At 36.6% G+C, this 25,496-nt stretch overlaps 1 protein-coding gene across 5 annotated transcripts in view; it reads right to left on the reverse strand.

Annotated features, from left to right (window-relative positions):
* Grm8 (glutamate metabotropic receptor 8) overlaps positions 1-25,496 on the reverse strand; it is a 799,977-nt gene that overhangs the window by 66,936 nt on the left and 707,545 nt on the right. For 4 of the 5 annotated variants that reach the window (XM_075953597.1, XM_075953596.1, XM_075953598.1 and 1 more), the window contains exon 9: positions 16,317-17,252. In XM_075953597.1, the coding sequence (XP_075809712.1) occupies positions 16,317-17,252 (936 nt within the window). Of the gene's footprint in view, positions 1-16,316; positions 17,259-25,496 lie in introns of all 5 variants that reach the window. The other variant, XM_075953600.1, reaches the window with a different exon arrangement.

Genomic DNA, 25,496 nt, shown 5'->3' on the forward strand with positions numbered 1-25,496 from the left:
TAGTCCCAATGTCCCCCTTCCTGCCAAGACCAAGCTCATCTTGTGCCACGTTTCTTCCTCTCTCTGTCCCTTCATCTGAAGAGGCAGGCTCTGTCTCCTCCTTCTCCCCCCTCCCTCTTCACGTTCTCTAGCTCTCTCTCTGTGTCCCTCTCTCTCTTTCTCTCTCACCTCCATAACCCCCCTATCCTTACACCCTCCCAATATCCACTAAGTAAAACCCAAGCTCTCTCCGCATGGACTATCTGTCTGTCCCTTACCTGTTGCCTGGTCCCCCACACCAGCAGGTCAACTATGCCACAAATCTTTCAGTTACTAAGGAGAACCATAGTGTTGCAGAGTTCAAGACTACCAGGAAAGACAAACCAAACTCTACTGAGACTTCAGTCAACTATTATTTAAGCTGTAGTTGACTACAGTATTCTTGGTTGGTTTTGAGCCTGTGGCCCAACTAAAAGGAGAGGACAGCTTTTTAAAGGCAAAAATCCACAATCTGTTCATGGGGATTTGCACTTGTAGAGGTGTGAGAGACCATCCAGGTCTTTAGCATTCCTGGAATTCCTGGAACTGTGGGATTGTCCTCACAGCCTCAGGCTTCTGACAGGTTTGGCCTCCGCCCTCTAAGATAGAGTCTAAAATTCCACAGATGAATAATAAAACACAATTTTAGAAAGGTAGTGTAGTAGAAATCCAGAAAACATACTGAATGAAGAAAATAAATAAAAAGGAACGAATGGACATGACTGCTCCTGGTTATGGTGAAGGAGAAAGTTTATGGTAGAGAAAAGGGAGAGCACAATCAGATACAGAGTGGACGTGACCAGACTAAGCTGGGCCGAGTGGAGAGGGAGGGGAAACGAGAAGCAGAGAGAGGAACCAGGTGCAGCAGCTGGAGGTCAAAGGTACAAAACAGAAAGGGTAAACAAAATGTCTGGATTACATAGCGATTAAATGTCTGCCTCTGGGAGAAGGGCAGTCCAGCCTCTAGGTTTGACCATTCAGAGTACCTGGTGGGGTATACAAGCCACGCCCTGTAACAGGTAGGGACTGAGGGATACTGGGAGAGGCTGGCTATCAGGTCCAGCTTTGATATGCTAAATAAGCATATATGTAGAATGTGAAATGTTTGCAAGAAAAGATTTTATGGTTTTGTTAGAAAAATAATTTTAATAAAATTAAAGGTAATGTTGGGAAGACGAAATTTAGAAAGTTTAAGTTTCAACTAATGGAGTATAGATAACAATTTAGTTTAAAACTGATAATACAGATAAGATTTATAGTGAGTAATGAATTCTGCAATTATGTATTTTTATCCAGGTGCTCTACTAGTAGTGATATTTAACTTCCGGAATGCAGCCCATATCTGGCTCAATTGTTGCTATCAGTATTAATCCAAGTGAAGGTATTAAGTACAATGTGCCTGAATGGGGACAGCTATGAATACTGACAAAGCAGAGATATTATCAAATTGCTTCATGACAGAAATCAGAGTAACTACCAAATAATGTGATTATTTGAATAAGAATGGTCCCCACAAATTTCAAATATTTGCTAGTCACTAGGTAAAACTGAGAAGGCTTCTGAGGTGTGGTTTTGCTAGAGGACATGTGTCATTGGTTTTAGGCTTTGAAGTTTTGAATAACCTAAACCATGTAAGTTCGCTGTCTCTCTGATTCATGCTTAGGGCTCAGATGTAACTTCTAAGCTACTGCTCCAGAGCCATGCCTGTCTGCCTGCCTGCTGCCTTGCTCTTTTCCATGACGATCACGGACTCACCCTCTGAAGCTGTAAGTCCTAATAAACTCTCTTTTCTGAGTTGCCTTGGCCAGACTGTCACTTCACAGCTATAGGAAAGTAACTAACACAAATAGCAAACCAAGGAGACTAAGACTTACACCTCCCCGGTAGCATGGGCATGAGCTGGGGATTTGACCTTGGAAGTAAGGGACAGAGTGAGGGTACAGTAGACATTTCAGTATAAAACACAATTATGCAATTTTTTAACGAATAAAAAAGGAGTGAAGGAGAAGTCAAAGTCAGCTACCAATTATAAGTTTCTAAATATCCATTCAATGTTTCTGGAAAAGAAGGAATAAGATAGAAAGAAAATAAACACAGTGGAGAAATGTCAGGTCAAATCTAAAAACCCCAAAGCTTGTGGACAGAGTAAGTTCAACCACAGGTCCACCTTCAAGACAAATGCAAACATTTGCAACTTTTCTGCAAAATTCACTTCAGTGACTTGGAGTCTCTTTGAGATAAAAGGAAATGATTTTAAATATGAAGAACTTAACCATGTGTTGTACATATAAAAACATTATGGTAAAAAGTGGCTATTTTCATTATAATAGATCTTGCTTTTTTTTTTACGGCCATTCTTTTTTTTTCACTTTTTTTTTCTTTTTATTTATTTATTTATTTTTTTTAATTTATTTATTTATTAAGGATTTCTGCCTCCTCCCCGCAACCGTCTCCCATTTCCCTCCCCCTCCCCCGATCAAGTCACCCTCCCTCATCTGCTCGAAGAGCAATCAGGGTTCCCTGACCTGTGGGAAGCCCAAGGACCGCCCACCTCTATCCAGGTCTCCTAAGGTGAGCATCCAAACTGCCTAGATCTTGCTTTTTTACATAGCTTAATTTCACAACTTGAGTCTAGAGTTGCTTTCGAATTTCAGTGTTGTTTTGTTCCAGACCCTTTTTTAGAATATGGAAAGGGCAGAGCTCAGGAACACAGAGCAGTGGGTTTAGGCAAGTCTGCCTAGCAGAAGCTATGCTGATGATGAACACTTCAAGAAAATGGTGCTGGGAGAAAGGCCAAAATCAGGGAAAAGTAGAGCAGAAGGAAGATGAGATAAGACAAAGAAAGAATTAAAGCAGCATGGTTTCTCAGAATGTAAACAAGGGGAAGCTGTAACACTAAGGTCCTTGGGAATATATATATATATATATTGCAGTATGTAAAATACTATCACTTATAAGCATAGCAGAAAATCCCAAATTAAGGCCCTGTTTCTGAGAGGCATGTTGCAACCCTGTGGTGCTGACTGCCTCTGCTCGTAGCTGCATCTCTTGCCACGACCTAGAAGACACTTTTGCATTATGATTGTACTTATTTCATGCTTTGACATTGTCAGTTCTTTAGAATAAGTGCCCAACATAACCAAGTGTTCAATAATGAGGAATTTGATTGGTCATTTTAGCCCCAGGAGAGTGTTTATTTGAAGAAAGGGAGGAGTTATGGTGATAGGGTGCTTGCTGATTTAGTCAATACTTCAGGAGTTTTGATGATAAGCTTACAGCTTCCAAAACTATTTTCAATTCAAAGCATTTGAGAACTTTTTAGAGAGAAAACAACTGGCAAGGGACATATGTAACAGTGAAAATTGCTTGAGAATCTGAAATCTTCTGCAGAAGGTATATGTGTGGGAGTGTGGCTATGTGGTTTTATACACATATACGAGCATGAGGTGAGAACTAGTTGAAATTTTTAAATTACAAAATTGTATTGTAAACACTAGTAATGGAGGAAATTGTACTGTGTCCCACTCCTAGATGAAGAGCTAACAACAATTAAAAACTGCTGTGAGATTGATGTGGGATTCCCCCTGTATGCTGTGAATATCATTGGTTAATAAAGAAACTGTCTTTGGCTTGCACAGGAAATAGTAATAGGTGGGGAAAACTAAACTGAATGCTGGGAGAAAGGAGGTGGAGTCAGAGAGAAACCATGTAGTACCTGCCAGAGACAGATGCCGGACAGAACTTTACCCAGTAAGCCACAGATTACTAGAAATGGGTGAAATTAAGATGTATGCCAGGCGGTGGTGGCACCTGCCTTTAATCCCAGAACTTTGGAGGCAGAGACAGGCGGATCTCTGTGAGTTTGAGGCCAGCCTGATCTACAAGAGCTAGTTCCAGGACTGGAACCAAAAGCTACAGAGAACCCTGTCTCGAAAAATCAAAAAAAAAAAAAAGAAATTAAGATGTATGTGTTAGCCAATAAGAAGCTAGAGCTAATGGGCCAAGCAGTGATTTAATTAATACAGTTTCTGTGTGATTATTTTGAGGCTGAGCAGTTGGGAACCAACCAAGCAGCCTCCTTACAACAAGGAGAGGGAGAATTAGCCTTCTCCAAAATGAACACCTAAATGATTAGTTTATCCCAAGTGGTTAGATAGACACACAAGCAATACTTAACAGATTCAGTTGGTTATATTTACATATTTATATACACATATATGCATATATAATGTAACAATAATAGTTAAAGAATAAGAGGTCATGAATTTGAAAAGGAGTAGGAGGTTGTGGTAAGGTTTTGAGGGAGAAGGAGTAAAGACATAATTATATTTTAATTAAATAAAAAAGAGAGTAACCAATCTTCTCTGGAGCCAATAAGAATGCAAACCTACAATTAGTATTGATGTTATTTATTGGCTTAAAACTAATCTTTCCCCAAATTTCAAGACCCTGTCAAAAGATAAAATCTTTCAGGCTATATTAAGGATTCATTTACAAGAACCTTAAAAGGTAATTTTAAAGAGACAATAAAAATTGATTTATTTGCAAGATGGCAAAAGTATATACAAGTATCAGAAAGGAAAACAGATATTGAGTAACTTTTGCAAGAGCAAATAGAAAAAAAGCAATATTACCCTAAAAATTTCACAAGCTCACTTGATACTCAAATTTCTTAATAAGAACAGGATTATTTATTTAGATGAGATTTACCATGTAGAAATAATTTGGGTGGGTTTTTTTTACTGAAAAATAAGTTTTTTTTCCATTAAACATATTCTGACCACAGTTTCCCCCTTACCATCTCCTCCCAGATCCTCCCACCTCCCCACCCATTCAATTCCATGACTCTTTTTTTCTCTCTCTCTTTTTAGAAGTAGACAGGCAAATAAAAGAAATGGATAAACCAGAATCAGTAAGAAAAAGGACAACACACACACACAAATGAAACCCATAAAAACATAAAACCAGGAACCCGAGAAGTCATAGTATACAAGCAAAGGACCAATAAGATTATAAAAAAGATGACCAAACAAAGCAATATGAAGAAAAGAAAAAAATCTACAAAAATTTCATTGCGTTCATTTTGTGTTGGCTATCTACTTTTGCGCCTATGCTTAAGTGTGGTTTGTATACAAAGTGAGATTTTGCTGGAGAAAAAGAACTTTTCCTTTGCAAATGATTGTCAGTTGGAGATAATTTATGGGTTATGAATGTGAACTCATGCCCACTTCCCTTCTTAGCACTGGGACACAGTCTTCCTTGAACTTGTGGAAGCCCTGATATTTCAACTGTGACGATTTCTTCAGGGACCAGCAAAATGGCTTCTCTAGAACTGATTTCAATCCCTGAAATCTCCATCGTGGAAGGAGAAAATCAACTCATACAAGTGGACCTCTGACACCTTCACACAAACCCATAATACAAATAATACGTAAATTGAAAGATAGTTTAACATTTATTTCACTATTTAGTGTTTTTTTTATTAAAATATCATAATCCAGTCAACTGTATCTTGGTTTTTATTAGTGAAAAGTATTTTAACCTCTTTTCCATGCCGTAATCTCAACTATGCCTCCACATTCTTGGCTAGCTATAATAAGCAGAAATGTAAAAGAACCACTTCCTAGTGGGAGGTAAGAAGAAAAAATTTAAAGGGCTCAAGGGTAGCATTTGCCTAACATAAGTGAGGCTTTAGGGTCTATCTCCCTGGAAAAAAAAGTTTTCTTTTTCATAGCCAAGACCAGAAGAAAACCTCTGAAGAAGAACTGGGTAAAAGCCTCTCCTCTGCCCCAACAACCTGTGCTATTGTAGGTGAACGGACAGCCTGAACTCTGGAAGCCCTTCCCTGATTTGTCTTCTGTTCCTAATTCAATGTGAAATACGTCCAAACATTTCTTGCCTGAATTTCTTCAGTAAATTTATTTTACTTTCTTCTTATCTTCGTGCTTTATAATTTATACAATTCACCAAGGGTGGAGAAATTTTACATATAGTTGCCCTGAGACTATCTTAAAGTTTTGAATGGTTCGAATATATAAATATACTCAAATCCCTGATAAATAACACACAAACTTGGCAGAAGTTCTTCCTTGGAATGACTCCCAATTATTGGCTACCCTAATCTTACAAGTAACCGCATAATTTATTGCCCATATTGGGAAATACCTTTTCAGAGTAAATGGTGTACTATTAGTTGGGCAAATAGAGGCATAAGGCCATCCAGCCCTCTGGTGACTAGTCTAATCTTAGGATATCTATTCAACAGGTTTCTCAAGTTATATCTGCACTTCTCTTTCCTGAATATTTAAACCAGTGTTGGCACAGTTCAGAAGGCTATTTCCATCTGTTGCTCCCACCATATCCCCAGGCCTACTTTAATTCTACCTGTTCTGCAAGACTTGCTTTTTTTCTCAAGGGAACACTCTTTTTCTTCCCTCCAGGATCTCTGGCCTCTAGGTTTTATTCTACCTTCTGCTTTGTATAAAGTACCCGTGTGCTTCATACTCACCTTTACTCAATGCTAAAAAACTGGATAACAGTTCCTTATTTATCTCTTCATTTTCTTGAATACAAAACAACAGAGCAACGATGCATGCATATGCAACATATTTAACAAATATTTGTGACAGAGTGCAGTCACCAGATTTAAGGTAAAGTAATCCAATGTGTCTTTGTATATACATGTATCAATACGATTCCTTAAGATACAGTAAACCCTAAAGGTTCCTGATATTAGAGTATAAGTCCATGTTGTCTTAGGAAACAGTATTGAGATCTTCATTTAGTCTGGACTACATACAACTATTGTTGTATCACATGGATTAGGTAATTAAATTAAATCTATATATTTAATCATCAAAAGGAATCTCTATTATCCACCTACCTATCTTCTGTTATCATTTTATGAAACTGATAAGCTTGCATAATCTTTCATCTTTTATTTCATTTTTATAGAGAGTGCAGTTATCTGTTTGGAATCTTACATTTAAATGCTACCTGTTAGTCATTCAAAGGATAGGGTGGGTGATATGATGAACTGGCATATTCTACTCTCTTGTATTTCCCTTACAGACTTCTTCTTTTGATACTTTGTTCACTTTGTATTGTCTTGTTTTGGTTTATTAAAGCAGGATCTCACCATGTCGCTCTGGCTAGCTTGAAACTCAACGTGTAAATCAGGCTTATCTAGAACTCATAGAGATGTACCTGTTCCCTGAGTGCTGAGATTAAAAGGTGTGCATCAGCACACCCACTTATACTACCCATTCTTAAGTCATATAACAAATTTTGAAATACAGAGCTAATGACATTTACTTGCATTCGAGTAAAAGAATTCCTATTCTATGTTTTGTCTTCTTGATCCTTTTAATAACGTAAGAATATTACCAACTGTGACTGTTTTTAATAACTGCTAAATATTATTTACTTTAGACTCATCCAAGAAGCATAATTAGATTTGCAGATAAAAGGGTAATCATAATTTCTAGCATTTCATAATCATAATCATGAGTTCTAGCATTTCAACCAGGCTTAGTGGTACATTTGTGTAACCCCAGAAATATGATAAGAGGCAAAAGTATTGCATGTTCAAGACTGTCCTATGCTACTAATAGAATTCAAGACCTGTCTGGGATACCAAATGAGTTAAGAATCAAACTGATGACTTGGTATACCACGCTAGATTCAATCGTCAGCAAGACACACACACACAAACAGAAAAAAAAAGAGGAAAACAAAGGGAAAGAAGGGAGTGAGAAATAGAGGATGGAAGGGAGAGAGGGAGGAAAGAAGGGAAGGAAAGATTAAAACGAAAAAGCATGTAAAATTATCGACAAGATCTCAAATACCTTCATATTTGAAATTACTTCATAAACTGATATACTTCCACTGGATCCTCTGTGATTATCAACAGTATCTGGTTTCACATAAGCTTTTTTATTATCACATCGATATTTAGATTATTTCTCTAGCACATTTGCTTCTATTTTCCATGTCTAGGATTTTCCCTCACCTGTGTTAGGGATCCTGTACCTAGGCATATGTGTGCATATTCATTATCCTCTGGTTTTACCTGAGAATGTTGAATGTTAAAATTTGAATATCTTCTGAATTATTCTGTAATATTTCCCACTTTGGAATTAGTCGTATTTTTTCCATTTGTGCTGTAGTTCTTTATAATTTGTATTATTGCATTTGTTTTTCAGTCTCAATAAGCCATGAATATTGATATATAATTATGATTGTCAGGCCAGGTTAATTGAGAAAAATTACCAGTAGAGGTCTTTCCCTTTGCTTAGCATGGACAGAGATAGACTTGTGAAAAAAAATGATTATTTTTCTTGACTGGATTCTCTTTTAAAGATAAGGACGCTAGCTAGCAAGAACTTACGACAGGACGGATGTGTTCAAACAATTGGAAACTCTATTGGTTCCAGAGGAGGTATGTCTCCTATATCTCTCCCATAGTTATTTCTGATATAAAAGTACTTGCATCCTTCTCCTTCTGTGCGTTATACCCACAGAAGACCATCTCTGCCAGATACTCCTTATTCTTCAAAACTATATAATTTTAACATCCCCTCTCCTTACACCGTTGAACTACAAGGCAGAAATTTGGAAGTCGCTATTCTGAAATACATTTCTTTGCATGGTCATCATAGCATGTTTGGGTTACTTGTCCTTTCATCGCAAAATAGTTTAGGACTTCCTTGATGATAGGCACTTATGCCCTTTTGTTTTTTTTTATAAGGCATAGAGGGAGATGACTATTGAGTTTTATTTTCATTCATTTAAATGTTTGAATATATTTGGTTTACTTATATCTTAAATGAGTGGGATTTATGTTAGCACTTAGATAAATGTTTTTCACAATTTAAGGTGAGTAATGTTGATTTATATGTGATACACCATTTAGATATATTTTTTAATTTCTGCACATAAAATTGTATTATGATTTTAGCTCAAAGGAACTATTCATTTATTGTCATCTTCTCTTTCTGGAATACGGTATGCTTCTGTGGGACACAAGTCTCTACTGAATCCTGGAAAATGCACCTTTAATTAACAATAAGTAAATTAGTCACTGCTTCCCTATTATCAAATGGTTGGATATCAGCAACACTTTATCAATACAGAAAAAAATGTATTTTTATTTGAAAAATTTTCAAATATTTCTAAATAAATCCAAGTCTATCTATTATGAAAAATAATATTAAATAAATAAATTATCATAGGGTTTTGGATCATACAAACAATTATGATGCTAATGACATGTGTTAGCTCTATGACCAACCACCTCCCCAACCAACTTGATAATGATACAGCTCATAAAATCATTGCAATTTGGGCACAGACAATTACAATGTTTTAAAACTCAATTCAGTTTCAAATAAAAGTATGAGAAAATACCACAACCCCATAGTAACCAAATGTTTACAATTAATAGCTCTAGTACCATGTTTTCTTTCCCTAGAGTCCCAAACATGACATTGTGAAACCAAATCAGGATTTACTGAATAAATATCCCCTTATAGTGTCAAGTAAGATAAGAATTGTATGAATCTGTAAAGCTGAAGTTTTCTGTAGCTAGAATATGTACCCAACCTTAAAAAAACAAACAAAAAAGTCAGTCAAGGCAAAATCAAACTCCTTCCCAGTCATGCCTATATGTTTATAAGAAATTCATTCTCCTTTTTCTTCTAAATGTTCATACAGGCATATCCTTCAGTTTACCTGGAAAAACAAGATCAAATAAATGTTTTCTTTTCGGTTTTCTGTTCTCATTTGTTTCTCCCCTCCTAAGGAAATATTAAAATATCCTGGTGCAACTGATATTACCTAAGAAAAACTTCCCGCACCACCAGAGACAGTGCTGTAACCTGAGGTGTAACTGAAGCCTCCAAAGGGAACCACTTCAAATGAGTACAAGGTGGCAAGAAAACAAGACCAAAATGGCGTATATAGAGAGTTCAACAGCAAACAGGGAAACAGACAGGTGCAGACGTGCAAAGCAGAGTCTGTTCTGTACTTCCACTCTCCTTCTTATTTTAAAGGACACTTGTGGCTGTAAGGATATCTGGTCCGAGCTGTTTCCAGCATCTTTTTCCATTGATAGCTAGATTATGTAGACATTGACACTCCAGCTTCTGAAATCTCTTGATTCTTGTGGACTATTCCTTAGGGCAGGTGTTTTATTACTAGTCAGAGAGATCTGTCTAATAACCCCCTTTTAAAGCTGTTCACATTTTCAATTGCAGCAAAAAGATTTTGGCAACTGCTTCCTGGGCTTTCCTCCATGTTTTTTTTTCTGCTAAATATTTGAATCCAGTTACACATTGCCTCAGAAATATCCCCTTTCTCATGCTACACATTTTGTCTCCTCATATCCCTCTTTCACTGATGTATTTACACACATATAGTCGCAAGCACATGCCATGTTTGATGAAACACTTACACTGTAGATAATAATGGCTAGAGAAATTGAGATTAACTGTCTGCCTAAATCAAGTGAGATCCATGACTTGCATTTATTTTGATACTTTAGTCATTAAACAAATATTTTAATACTATTTTAGGCTTGTTATCATCCATACGCTTAGAATGCAGTGGTGAGCAAAACCAAATAAGCTCCATGTCTTCATGGATGACACCTTACTGGTAAAAATGCCCAGCACGGATTCACTGCTTACTGTGTGTTAAACACTTTTAATGACTCACAAATTGTGTAACTTAAAAATTAGGATAAGGTATCTATTGATTCAAAAGATAATAGTGAGACAAAATCATGTTTTAGAAAAGTAAATCATCTTTATATTCTTTCTCAGAATATATAAAATCAAGTGTACTCTCGGTTGAGAATAAGAAGGACCAAAAGCAGAGGGTGATTGTTTTATACAGCTCAACAGTTGATTTTATAGTCTTAGGGGAATTTACTCCCATCAGTGGGAGTATGGCCTCTTGCTTATATATCCTCGGCTTACCCAGAGGATCCAGAAATTAATTCCCATCACTGATTCTCCGGAGCTGTGCATTTCCTTACAATAACTGCAGCTCCACATTTCCTTTATTTCCTTACCCCTGCATTGTTTTTATTTTGTGATATATTGTGTATCACAGGCAGATATACAGAAAGCACAAGGAAAAAAGGAAGAGGTGAAATGCCCAAAGCAGCAGACCACTACAGAATTTCTTCTTTTCTTGTGAATTTTACATAGGAAGAAGTACAACTATTATGTATTTTTGCCCTTTGCTTTAAGTATTTAGTAGCCCTACCTTAAAATAAGTGAAAGTAACACATGATTTTGAGAGATAAATATGGCCAATCATTTAAATAGCAAAAATTCCAACAAAGGGTTTAATGTTGAGCACAGGAGAGGTATATAAAAGACTCGAATTAAGCACTAACCTAAAGAATCCTAAGCAAACAAATTTATTATATTGTATATTATATTATTATAAACAAAATTATTATATTGTACTATATTGTATATTACTGTATAAGATATGACACTCACTGATTTAAAGGGCATTTACTGAGAATGTATCATATACAGGACTCTTTCTGGGGATGTATTCATTCAGGTACGTATCTAATAGACAGATTCTGTGGTCTACAAGTTTTTAGATGGGGTGGCATATGAAGTCAAGACAAGCAAACAATACAGCAGAGCTACTAGAAAGGTGGGTTGAAGATGATTCAAAGTCTCTGACTTGAGTTATGTAGAGCATGGCAAGGGGGCAAAGCTGGTTCAGATGTAGTGGTTTGGCAGAGTTGTGGAGGGGTAGTTTGTTTTTTGCTTGTTTTGCTAACATTGCTAGATAGTTTTATGTCAACTTGACAAAAGCTAAGGTTATCTGAGAGGAGGAAACACTGTTAAGAAATTAACTCCTTAAGACTGGGCTGTAGGCAAGCCTGTAAGGCATTTTCTTAATTAGAGACTGAAGACAGAGGGCCCAGCCCATTGTGGGTGGTGCATTCTCTGGAGTGGTGGTCCTGGGTTCCAAAAGGAAGCAGGCTGAGAAATCCATGGTGAGCAAGCCAGTAAGCAGCACCCCTCCATGGCTGCTGCATCAGCTCTTGCCTCCAGTTTCCTACCCTGTTTGAGTTCTTGTCCTGACTTTACTTGATGATGAACTATTGTGTGGAAAAGTAGGTTAAATAACCATCCCCCATTTCCTCCCCAGCTTGCTTTTGGTCATGGTGTTTCATGATAACAATAGAAATACTAAGACATCTGTCAGCTTTATGTCTTTCTGTTCTGATATTGCTTTTTGCTTGTTTTTGTTCTATCCATCGATCTAGTTGGAACATTTTACTACTTCAAGTTTGGCAGTGTCACAACGAATATCTGGTTAACTGAATTTTATGGGCCCAATTAGGAAAGATAAAATGTCTTTAAGAGATTTCGCCACCCTTTGAGCCTGTAACTACCAATAATGATTATTTTCTACACAATTAGGTTAATGATTTTAAATATATTTTTGTCTTTTCAGCACAATTATGTGACTTTGGGTATTACTACAGGGTACCTCAGTAATTCTATATTTTCTTTATACTGCTTCCCCAAAAGAAAGGGAAAGTAAATTTCTTCCAGTATTTAGCAGATTTCAGAAGTATGAGCAAGTTACATAATTATAAATCTAAAGAGAAAACAGGTGGACAAGTTAAATGGTGTTTGCTACTGAAAACAGGCATGACACATGTCAAGAGCTATCAATCTTTGTGGTTCTGGACTGACTGTTCTTTGTATAACTGATAACTTGGTTACATAGGAATGTTTTCCAAACCATCTTTGTAGATTATTCGACTCTCTTTACTTCTGTTTCTTGCTTCTTGCAATTTCAGAGAGACCTGCATGGCTCAACAATTTTTTTTGCAGTAGACACTACTCTCAATGACATGGTGATATGTGCATTGGGAGAAAATGTGCACTGCTGTTTTCCATGGCACAAATTCTGCGTCACTAATGTCGAGTTAGAGGATGCATAGCTATTTGCTTTCTCATCTCCAATCTGACCTCTCACCATCTTTCCTGCCCTTGAGCCTGGCCTCTTGCTGGTGCTGGCAGGCAACAGGAAGGCATGGGCTGAGAGCCAAGCTGATCCTTACAAGGACACTCAGAGAGGTAGACTGACGTGGGTTCAATAATTAGCCCAATGCCAGACACAATGTTCAATAAGGATCTGCTGAATTAATGGATGTGTGTGTCGCCTGGCTGTTGTAAATGCTTCAAGTTGATAACCTGGGCTAATTGGCCGAGCATTATAAATGAAAATGGAGGAGTGATCAGCTCTTTTTTTCCTGCCAAGTCAATAAACTTATTTAAAGACTTCTTTTAGAGACAGAAATGTCTAGTTCATTTTTAATATTCATGCCAATAGCTTTAACAATGTTAAAAATACTATGAGGCATTTTATCTATCATCTTGAATAACAAAGATACTTTGAAAGAAAAGCAGACAATAAATTTTAAGGTAAGTTTTAGGATAGCACATAATTCTATTATATAAAGTACTTCAGTGGCAAAGACTATTTATGATCCAATAGCTCCTGCTATAGTGGCAGTCTAAATTCTACAACACGGAGACTAAATGATACATCTCTATAACATTCTGAAAATCCCAACAGTTATTACTTATTATTGAGTTCTGCAGACTGTCTCCCATTTAATCACATCATAAATACAAAATAAATTCCAGTTAGCATATTTTTTATTTGTTTTACAATTTGTTTCTAAAACATGCCTTTACTCCACAAAGGTAAGAAAGAAAAAAAAATGAAATTGGATAACCACATTCAACCAAGTCTCTGAAGGCAAGGATATGTACACTCACAAAAGTAAATATAACTTCCAGATTTTAACATAGATATACACCTCTCAAAGGCTCAGCATCACAGTGGGCAGCCTCAATGCCTGGCAGGTTTCTGTGTTCATTTCATGTTCAAATCTTTATCTCAATTGTCGCTTTTTGGACGACAGCTACAATCTATAAACTTATTGTTTGGGGAGAAAATATTTTATTTAGAAAAAATTGTTCTTTAGGAATTGTATGTATGTGTTCAGTGAAATAGGATAATATCCATGCTGTCATTTATCCCTCCAGTTCTTCCCCAGGTCCACCATCCAATAAAAGTCCCTTCCAATTCATATCCTCTTCTTAAAAAATACAAAACAAAAGAAACAAAACAAAAAGCCCACTAAGTCCAATTAATACTACCCATATATGAATGTGTGTGGGGGTTACCCACTGGAGCATGAGCATCCTCTATCAGTGCCACGTCCCTGAAGAAGAATGACTTCCCATCACCCAGTGCTGTCAACTGACAAAAACTCCTTTATTGTGGCAGGACTTCATAAGCTCCTCCCTGTGAGAAAATGTTTTAATAACTTTATAAATCCACTGAGAATTCAAATTTGAAATACTGTTTTATCCAATACCTTGATACAAGATGATGATTTTATCTCTTCTAATTCTAAAGCAATGAATTCTCAAAAAATACCTCAAACATAGCCACAATTGTTTTCATCTTTCCATGTGTAGAAGTCACTGTATGAAAAATAACAGTTCTATAGTTTAAAATGTAAGAGAAGAGGAAGAATAGCAAGCTAGAATACACAGACGATAGCCTCTTCTCAGATACTTGTGGGTCATCAGAAGCACAGGAAACATGTTGTGATGGCCTCTGTAGGGAAAGGAGTAGCCAAGAAGAGGTTCCAGCACTCAGTATAACAATTGCTTACACTGTCATTACTAGAAATATATTTATTTGAGCATTTTCAAACTCTGAAAAAATGCTGTTTTCCATGACTAAACCAATAATTCTATTAAATATTAAACTTGGAGACAGTTATTTTCTGGCTTGCATATCTTTCAGAAGTTAGATTTATAGGTTTAATTTCTAATTCGTTTCCAAGCTTATATACTAAAATACATCTTTTCATTACTAAGGGCCTAGCTCCTGACTGTCTTACTTTTAACTCCCCTCTCCATGTTTGATCCCATACTGAATGTCTGTGGCCCTTGCAAAGCCAGCCTGCCAGCGTAGTGCTGGGGGGGCAGGGTTGTCACTAATTCATGGCAAGTTTATGCTAGTCATCAAAATTTACTAAAGTTCTTTTTTTTTTCTGATCAAGCATAGTTGTAGGCCCCATTGATCCAGTGAGCACTGAGTGGTCATTCTAATGAGCTCGCCATCCCCTTGTGGAAGACTTTCCATCTGACTAGGTTGAGATTTTAAGTTATGCAGAACCTCACCTGTATCTTAACAGTCCCAGCACTCTAATCTCCCACGAGATAGATGATTTCTAATGATGGAGGGTGGGCAGATGTTGAAATTCTCTCTTTGAGAGATTTTTCTTACATACACATTAAGGCTGAAGGGTTATCACTATAGCAATCTAACATCTCCTGGAGTGCTACAAATTTCTTCATCCAACCTCCCAAATCTGGGAACTCAGGTTAACTTTGTTTCTCCTCTTCTTTGTGTGTAGAGCTGCATGCATCTAGACCAACAAATACCACATCTCATATGAAGACTTTCTCAACTAATTAGTGTTTTATACAGGAAAATGTGGACTGAAGATTAATGACAAAGGAAATTACTTCAAGAGAGTCATTGATCTTTGCCTACAAATTCAAACAACTTTATATAATTGTCCACTGTTGCTGTAATTATCCACCACCATGATCATTTGTAAATGTAACATGAACAAGAACAGGAGCCGGGGAGATGTGGTAAGCGGTTAGGAATGTATTAGCACATCACAGTATGTTTTGGTTTTGGTTGTGTTACTATAAATTCTGCCTCTGTGATTGCAATCATAACTGTCAAGGAATGGCTTTTTCCCAGAGTTTCCACAAAACAGAAAAGATGTCATTTGCTTTGCCGTGGTATCTCTCAGGGACAGCTCACCCCTGTGAGCCCATCTGCCCTTTCTGCCTCTGTCTTTTAATTAACATTTGGAAAAGAACAGTGACATTGTAGATAACAGGGCTGGGAAAAGAGGCCCAGAAAATGATACGAAGTCTGTCAATCTTCAACCCTGCTAAAGAGAATACAATGGTGGTACTTGGGGGGGTGGGGTAAAAAGTCATTTGTAAGCCATACATACTCAAAGCAATGTAGTCTTCACACACACACACACACACACACACACACACACACACACACACACGTGCCACAGACTGAAGCAACTTGAAAGAATATAAATGAACTAAAAGTAAGAAAAATAATTCTAAACGAAGTTAATTTCAGTACATCCTGGAAAAGGGCTGTCAGAAGGATTTCCTGGGACTTACCTTCTCTGCTGACTGGGCTGTACCAAAAAAGATGGGGATGAAAGCTAACCAAATGATGCAAGTGGTGTACATGGTAAATCCAATAGGTTTGGCTTCATTGAACGTCTCTGGGACTCCTCTGGTTTTAATGGCATAAACAGTACAAGTGACCATCAGGAGGATACTGTACCCCAGCGAACAAATGAGTGACAGATCGGAAATGTCACACTTGAGCACTCCCCTGGCATTCTCGGGATCTAGTGTCCGCTGTTCTCCATAGTCAATGATGGTGTGGGGAGGATCCACAACAAACCACACAAACACTCCAAGGAGCTGTACGGAGATGAGGCTGAAGGTGATCACCAGCTGGGATGCCGGACTGATAAACTTAGGGGCTGTGACCGATTTCTTCCCCTGCTCGAATATTCGGTGGATACGGTTTGTTTTGGTCAAAAGTGCCGCATAGCTGAAACACATCCCAAGTCCCAGGAAAATCCGCCGGAAGGAGCATATGACTGTGTCGGGTGCCGCAATCATCAAAAAGGTGATTGAGTAACAGAGAAAAATCCCTGTCAGGAGCACATAACTAAGTTCCCGCCCAGAAGCTCTCACGATAGGTGTGTCGTTATAGCGGACAAATGTCACAATCACAAAGGTGGTGGCAATGATTCCCAATATTGCTATGAACACAGGTACCACCGCCCAGGGAGAATGCCACTCCAACTTGATGATGGGGATCCTCTGACAGCCTGTGCGGTTGATGTTGGGTCTCTGATCCAGCGGGCAGAGTTCACAGGAGAGTTCGTCTGCCTGGTAGTTATAGCCCTCACAGCGTTCACAGTGCCAGCAGCAAGGGACCCCTTTCACGGTTTTCTTCCTCTCCCCCGGCTTGCACGGCAGGCTGCAGACAGATGCTGGGTGTGTGTGTTCTCTATTAGCCCACTGCATGTCTTCCACCTGTGGGTATAAAAAATTAATGAGCCTTTTATATTTCCTCATTTATAATATCCTAATCCTAGCCACAGGTTTGTAATAAATCACAGAATGGTGACAGGACAAATACAGTTTACCATAATAAGAGTCTCATTTCTTTCCCTGATATTGACTTTATAAAACTGTTAAATGATTAGATCCAATCAATCACTTGGATCGTCAACTAGATGAGTGTTATTACTTTCTACTTACCTCTTCAAGGCTGACCACTATGATATCAAAGAAAGATTTATTGGCCCAAACAGTTTTAATATGGAAGCCTTATGAATTAAATAATAAGGATAAAAACAAAACAAAGCAAAAAAAACACAATAAAACAAAACAAAACCATCCCCATAGAAAGATATTTTAGAGCTCATCACAAATCTAAAAGTCAAAACCATTCAAACATTAAATTAAGACACAGAAGTGTATAAACAATGATTCGCATCTTTCTAAGATAGTTGGGGTAATTCAGAAGACAATATGTTAATTTTGAAAAGAAATGATACAAGCAGTTATTCTGACCTCTCATTTGCTTATGTAAATAACAATATTTACATGTTAGGCATACACTGACACACATACATTGAATAAAAGACTTAAAGAAAATATTTATTATTGAACACTTGCAATCTTAAAGGTGGTTGAAAGCAATGAAATTATTGCCAATGAAGATACAGAAGGGAGAACAAAAAGGGTCCCACACAGAGATGTGACAAATAGAGGGCTAATTTCAAAGTACTGAAATTTGGAAGCCTCTTAAGGGCAGAAACACATACAAAATAAAGAAAGAGAAGAAAAGGTAAACCAGGTAACAGTATTCACATACCCTAATCACCAAGCGTGCAATGTCAGACTTACCCTCCTATGTTTTTGAGGACCAGGTAATTAGCCTTTCTTATGGAAAATGACTTAAGATTTCTTTCCTTCCTTAAATCTTCTCTGGACTGTTGAGGTCTGGAATTGCAGTCCCTGGTCCCTAAATTCTGCACTTGCTGGGAATATCTGAATCTACCCAAGGTGGAGTACACAATTTACATGTCTTTAATTCACACATCATCTTGAGAAAGGTGGTGATACTTCATGCGTCATCATCACAGAAAACTTCCAGAGCCAGACTGCCTGCTTCCCATTAAGTAAAACTAACCTTTGACAGCCCCTTTAATTTTCCATTAAGTTTTAATGACTTTAAAGGGATATTATTTACTTGGAGGGTTTCCTTGAGACAGATGGAAACTTTGAACTAAAAGCATGGAGTCAGAACTTTTTCAAAAATATTGAAAAATGAAATATTCTATTTTGTGACTGAAATACTAATTTTAGACCATAATGGATTCATAATAAAGGAACTTGAATATTACATTTAATGGTAATTACTACAAACTTAAATTGCAATTTGTCTAAGACTTCTAGAGATTTAAGGTAGCCTAATTCAAAATAGAAATTGAAGTCAGCAAAAAGTCTTAGGAACATTAAACTTCACAATTAACAGAAAAATATTGTCATCTATAACTACATTGCTGATACTTAACTCACAACACACTTCCACTTGTTTCAAAGGATGTAAGACTTGTTCACAAAAATTAGGGTTGCAATAGGCACTACACTGTCATTTTCAGTTAAAAATGAATTTTTCTGAAGTTTTATGTGAAATAAACCAATGAAAACATCTTTTTTGTAAATGACCAATTGAATTACAAGATTGTTGAAAATATCAAGGCATAGCAGCTTATAACTGCAATCTCAAAATTTGGGAGTCTGAAGTAGGCAGATTTGCAAGAGTATCAAGCTAGTTTGGGTACAGAGTTAGCCTTCATTAAGCTACCTTGGACTACAGAGTGAGATTGTGTTTCAAACAAACAAACAAGGATAACAGCTGGCCTGGAAAGACGTGGCCACAGGTGCAATAGTGGCATGAAGATCATGGGAATAACTGACCACTTTCTGTTTGAATTTAAGTCTAATATAATAATGAAGCCCTTTATTGTCACCATTTTCAGGCCAAGAACTATGACTTGATAGGTTATTGTCACTAGGGAAAAAAAAAGCTAATAACATAGTTATGGTAAAAGGATATAGTGTTTAACCAACTCCCAATGATGTATTATTATACCCATAGTTTAAGCTATCTTCCAACTCTTTGACAAAATCAATATAACATGAAAAAGTACTAAGTAATAACACAGGAAAGAATTAGACCTCAATCTAATAAAGGCTATATGCCAGAACCATAGCCAACATCATTTTAAACTGATTAAAACCTTAAAGCAATCCTATTAAAATCAAAATTAAGAAAGGGTTATCTACTATTACCTTTCATTTATTTATTTGTGTTTATAAGCCCTTACTAGATAAGTAATACAAGAGAAGGCACTTAAAGGAATAGAAATAGGAAAACAAATCAAATTATTATTTGCAGAGAAATGATCAATACATTCAGCAAAAGTGGCAGGATAAAAACAATCAGCCTTTCTGCAAACCAATAGGAAGCATTCTGAGAAGGAGAGCATATACACACTTCCTCAATACCCTCAAAACTATATGGAGGTAAACTTTCAAAGGTCAAAGTATGCAACAATAAAAAATTTAAATATCTGAAGAAAGAAATTGAAGAAGGTATTAGAAGAACAAATCGCCATTTTTGCATAATATCTCAAACAGCATTTAAAATGCAGCAAAACAAAATAAAAAACAGAGGGAGGCTATGAAAACATGGCTCAACAGCTAAGAGCACTTGCTGCTTTTACAGAGGACATGAATTTCGTTCCTATAACTCACATGGCCATTCATAAATATCTGTAACTCTAGCTCCAGAGAACGTGATACCCTTTTCTAGACTCTGTGGGCATGACACACACATGCTGAACGGACATACATACAGGCAAAGCACTTAAAATAAAAATGAATAATATTTTTAAAGAATGCAAAACAATTTATTTTAAATGACAATATAAAATGAAAATGAAATTGATTTCGTTTATTGTAGCATTAAAATTAAAATGCTTAAAAATAAGCTTAGCTAAAGCAGTATGATATCTATTCACTAAACCTATAAAATTACTAAAACTAAACCAAATAAAATTTAATCAATTAAAATGTTCATAGACAACAACGCCTACTATTGCTAAGATGATAACTCAAATGTATCTAAGGATTAAACACAATGTTTGTCAAACTCTCAGGTAGATCAGGTAGAAATTTAACAGTGGATCCAAAATTACATGTTAAGGGATCAAGAAAAGGCAAAATTATTTTGAAAATGAAGAAGAAAGTTGGTACTCACACGTCTTTTAAAGCAGTGATTTTTATGTGTTCTGCCTGCATATATACCTGTGCAACATGTGTATGCCTGCTTCAAGCAGAGGACAGGAGAGGGCATCCATCCTCTTTGCCTAGAGTCACAGGTGGTTGTGAGCTGCCACATAAGCACTGGGACCCGAGTTTGCAGGCTCTGGAAAGGGCGGCAAGTGTTCCTAACCAGTCAGCAATCCCGTTAGCCCACAAAACTGATTTTAAAATTTATCCAAAGTATTATGATACTGATATAAAAATAAACAAAATAGTAGAATAGAAGAATAATTTAGAAACACATTCATATATGTGTGGACAATTTACTTTTTTGAAAATATTAAGATTCTTGGGCACTTACATACAAAAGAGTGAAGTAAGACTCCTGCACATGTTAAGTAAATTGATCACACATATTTGGCTCAGATTTAACTCTTTTTTTGCCTCTGGCATAAGAGCTGTGTTTCACATCAACATAGTAATAAAGATGGCAGTACATAGTTTATATTTATTTATTTATTTATTTTTATTTTCGAGACAGGGTTTCTCTGTAGTTTTTGGTGCCTGTCCTGGAACTAGCTCTTATAGACCAGGCTGGCCTCGAACTCACAAAGATCCTCCTGCCTCTGCCTCCCTTTAGTGCTGGGATTAAAGGCGTGCGCCACCACCGCCCAGCAGTACAGACTTGAAATGCACTAAAAACAACAAAAATAGATGAGAGTGAAGGCGAGAAAGGAATCAACATGACTTTTAGATTTCTGACCTGAAATTCAGTCATGGAAAGTGACTCCCACATCTTAAATTTGAGCCATCACTAACCTCCACAGCCATGTATAACCTTGATCTGTGCCTCATCAAGGTAATGGATAGCCATTATGGATCACGCTACCTTAGTACTTATAATATTCTTACATAGCATTTTAATGGCATGCAATTATATACTTATTTGATTGGTTGTAATTTATATAAAGGAATGTGCTTTTAAGATTATAGGTTATAACCTGGGAATCATTTAAAAGACTTACTTAAAGTACACATTCTTCCTTACTAAAGATTATGGTTCAATAGGTCTGGGAAGGGACACTAAGTCTTCCTTTTAAAAATCCTCCTTATTCTTAGTGGGCTTTGCACAGCAATTATGAGCCATACTTAAACATTTTTTTAAATTGTATTTTTTTCAGGACACTATGAACCACTTATCTGCCATTATAGTCTACATCCTGCTGTGATAACTAATCCCTAAATACCTTTGGTAAATATTTGTAGGATGAATAAAGATGGAATGGAAGAACAAGAATGAATAGTGGTGGTCTTCAATGAAAAGGGTGGCACAGAAGAACAATTGATTTTAAAAAGCAAATTATGGCTTAGTTCATGAAAGTCTGAATCAAAATTGCCAAGAAATAAGACTATAAAGGCTCAGTCATGTGCAAGGCAATTCGAACAACAAATATTTATAATGAAATTCTAACCCTCAGAAATAGTAGAAAATATGAAAGGAAAATGTCACAAGTATAACCCAGAAGACAGTAGAACATTAGACTCAGGAAACTCAGTGAAGCAGGGGAAGGTCTGATTGGAAGTAGGAAAGAATCCAGTCTAACACCCAAGAACCAAGTAGATTCAAAACGGTAGGGAAGAGGAAGTGGTGAGTGATACCCAGAGGTAGTCACATTGTATGAGGAAAGAATTTGAAAAGCATCCTTTGATTTCTTCATGAGATAAACGTTAGTTTTTCTGTGAAATTTTCCTTCTTCTGTTCTACTCCACACAAGTAGACACTCCCCTGCTTTTTGTTAATATCCGGTCCATACATCTTTTACAACTCGTTGACTTTATATTGTTATACCGCATGTTTATGTTTATATTGGGCGAAGAGCAAACTGATCTAGTGGCAAGACACCAATTTTGCTATGTATGAGTTTATGTAGGTTCAGAAGAATTTCATGCTTGGCATACAGTGATGAATAAACAGAATGTACAAAGAACTGGCCTGTAACTACACATCTGTAACTCTTCTTTTTGGTCTTTTGAGTTTTCTGGCTTTGAGCAAGAGAAAAATTCTTTCTGCTTGGTAACTAGATGCTGTTTTTTTTTCTTTTTTTATATTTTATTAATGAAGGCAATTTTTAAATTTAAATATATTTTGATCATATTCTTCCCCTCCTTAAAGTCATTCCAGTTCCTCTCCCTCTCCCAATCTACTCAATTTTAAATTTTCTCTCAATGAAAAGACAAATTAATTCCAAGACAACTGAAACTATAGGGAAAATCCCTGTCTTGAAAAAAAAAACAACAAAATAAACAAAAAAAAAAGACAAATAAATGTTGAAAGAAAGAAGACAAAATAAAACACCACTCCAAAAGAAAATCAAACAAGCAAAATCCACACCAAACTGTATTTAAATAAAAGCACTAAAAAACTGGAGTCCATTATGTGTTGGTCAACTGAACATAAAGTCTGCCCTGGAATGAGAGATATACTCAGTGTTACTCCATTAGCAAACTATGCTTTTCCCTCTCCCAGTAGGTGTAAATGACAGCTCAGTCATTAACCATTACCTTAGGGGCTGTTTTCATTCATTCATTCACTCATTCATATAAAAAATTATTCCAAAATGAATTTTAAAATAAAACAAAAACAGCATCTCATCGAAGTTGGACAAGAACAACTGACAGAAGGAAAAGAGCACAAGAGAAGGCACAGGAATCAATCTACTCTTTTTCACACTCTGGAATACCATGATAACCCTAAACTAGAAGTCACAACAAACACAGATGCCCTGGTACAGACCTGTGCAGTTTGTGTGGTTTTTTTCAAGACAGGGTTTCTCTGTGGCTTTGGAGCCTGTCCTGGAACTAGCTCTGTAGACCAGGCTGGTCTCGAACTCACAGAGATCCGCCTGCCTCTGCCTCCCGAGTGCTGGGATTAAAGGCGTGTGCCACCATCGCCCTTTGCTCATATTGACTTAGTAACTGGAATGTTTTATTTCCTGTAGTTTCAAAGAGACTAATTTTAAGGAGACTAGTCATTCATCTGCCATGTATGTTGAAGTAATATTAGAAAAATCTCACAAGATCTTCAAAATGTTGTGTGAATCAAAAAATGCCAATTCCCAAACATAGAACTGAGGAGCAGCATTGAGAAAATCCCACATTCTATCTACAATTGGTTTTTGGTTTTGTTTTGTTTTGTTTTTGTCTAAAATAACATGAACAGTGACAGGTCAAATATTGTTGCTGCTGCATTTCATCAAGGTCTGCTATGTTGTGCTTTTATCTTTCCACAACTTAGGTTCTGCCTGATGCTGCCTGGCAATTAGCATATAGGTCTTCCGTATTTACCTAAACAAAGGAAGAAAGAGTCTAGCTCTTGAATTTGAACTCGGGGATGCAATGTCCAGATTATGAATGTAGAATTATATATAGCAGAATATGTAGGCTAATAAACAGTGCAGGAAATTAGACTTGCAATATTATTTCCAACTGGGAAGTATGTAGCAATCCCAAAACAGAACCTCTTCCTAGTACCACCCATGTGCAAATCTGCAAGCTCCATGAATTACTTGCCATAACGATATCAAGAAAGAATCTTAGTTCTAAATCCATGGTCATTTTAATTTGAATACCATGGAATGAAAGTTTTTAATCATAAGCCCTTGAGGCACGATTGTTTTGCTATGTGCTCTATTAAATATTCCAGATGGCTAGAGTTGGAGTTTCAATATTTCTTTGAATAATGTTTTTGTATAGGAATAATTTATCTAGATATTTTTATGAAAATTAGTACTTTAAATTCTCAGATTAGTTTAGTACATTTACTTATTACCTTAAAAGTATTTATAGCATTCATGATTTGAACTTAAATTCAACTAAATATTAAAATGCAATTTAAAGGTCACATGGCCAATTGCATTAAACACATAGTATCAGTGTTTTCCGGGAGCTAAGTTCAGTTAAATGGCTCTTTCATTACTAATTAGAAGTAAAAGTCAATAATGTGTAAGCCAGTTCAGAACTAAAACTTATTGATGGCAATTCTTTAAATTTTCAGATTATTCCACTTAATTATACACATTTCTTACTTTTCTGACATTACACGATTCTCAGATTTGTGCATATACTAATGTAGTACATTGCAAAACGTTCTGTGTTTAGTTTAACAACAAACTCAATAATTTGCTCATTAAAATACATTACATTTCCATTCAATCTTAGGTCATATGGTTTAATGGATATATAGTTCAGCAAATAAAAGATTTTGGGAGAAGATGCTTTTAGAATATTAAGATACACATGTAGAGTCTGGAGGAAAAGTTCAGTGGTTAAAAGCACTTGCTGCTCTTGCAGAGAACCCAGCTTCAGTTCAGAGAAATTATCTCCCATACAGTGGAGACTCCATCTGAACTCAGGTACATAACACATGTGCACGCTCGCACGCACGCACACAGACACACACACACACACCACAACACACACAGAACTAAAAATAAGTTTTAAAAAATAAAAATAAACAGAAACATGCACAGGTAGGTTTTGAATGCCTACATTTAGTAACATGCCACTTTGTACCACAAAACCTACAAAGCATAAAGACAACAAGAAGGCTGATTGTCATGGTGGACAACATTTACTGAGGGTGTACTGTAAGCAGTGTGTTCTTAGACTGAGCACTGAGACTTTTAACAATTCTGAGAAAGATTTTAGCAGTCCTGAGTCTTCTCCAACCAGGTTAAGGAAGACAAGACTATAGATAACATCGCTTGTATCACACTGTTATTTAATTAGGTGAATGGACTCAAGCCTAGGCTATATTCAGTAATGTTCCTTTTCCCCTCTGCATAGTTCGCAGAGCAGTGAAGGACAATAGCAGTCAGCTAAAATTTTTATGAAAATTGGCTACGTTAAGTACATACAACGTAGGATGCAGAGGAGACA

This window comes from Microtus pennsylvanicus, chromosome 19, assembly GCF_037038515.1.
Source record: "Microtus pennsylvanicus isolate mMicPen1 chromosome 19, mMicPen1.hap1, whole genome shotgun sequence".
Lineage (NCBI taxonomy): Eukaryota > Metazoa > Chordata > Mammalia > Rodentia > Cricetidae > Microtus > Microtus pennsylvanicus.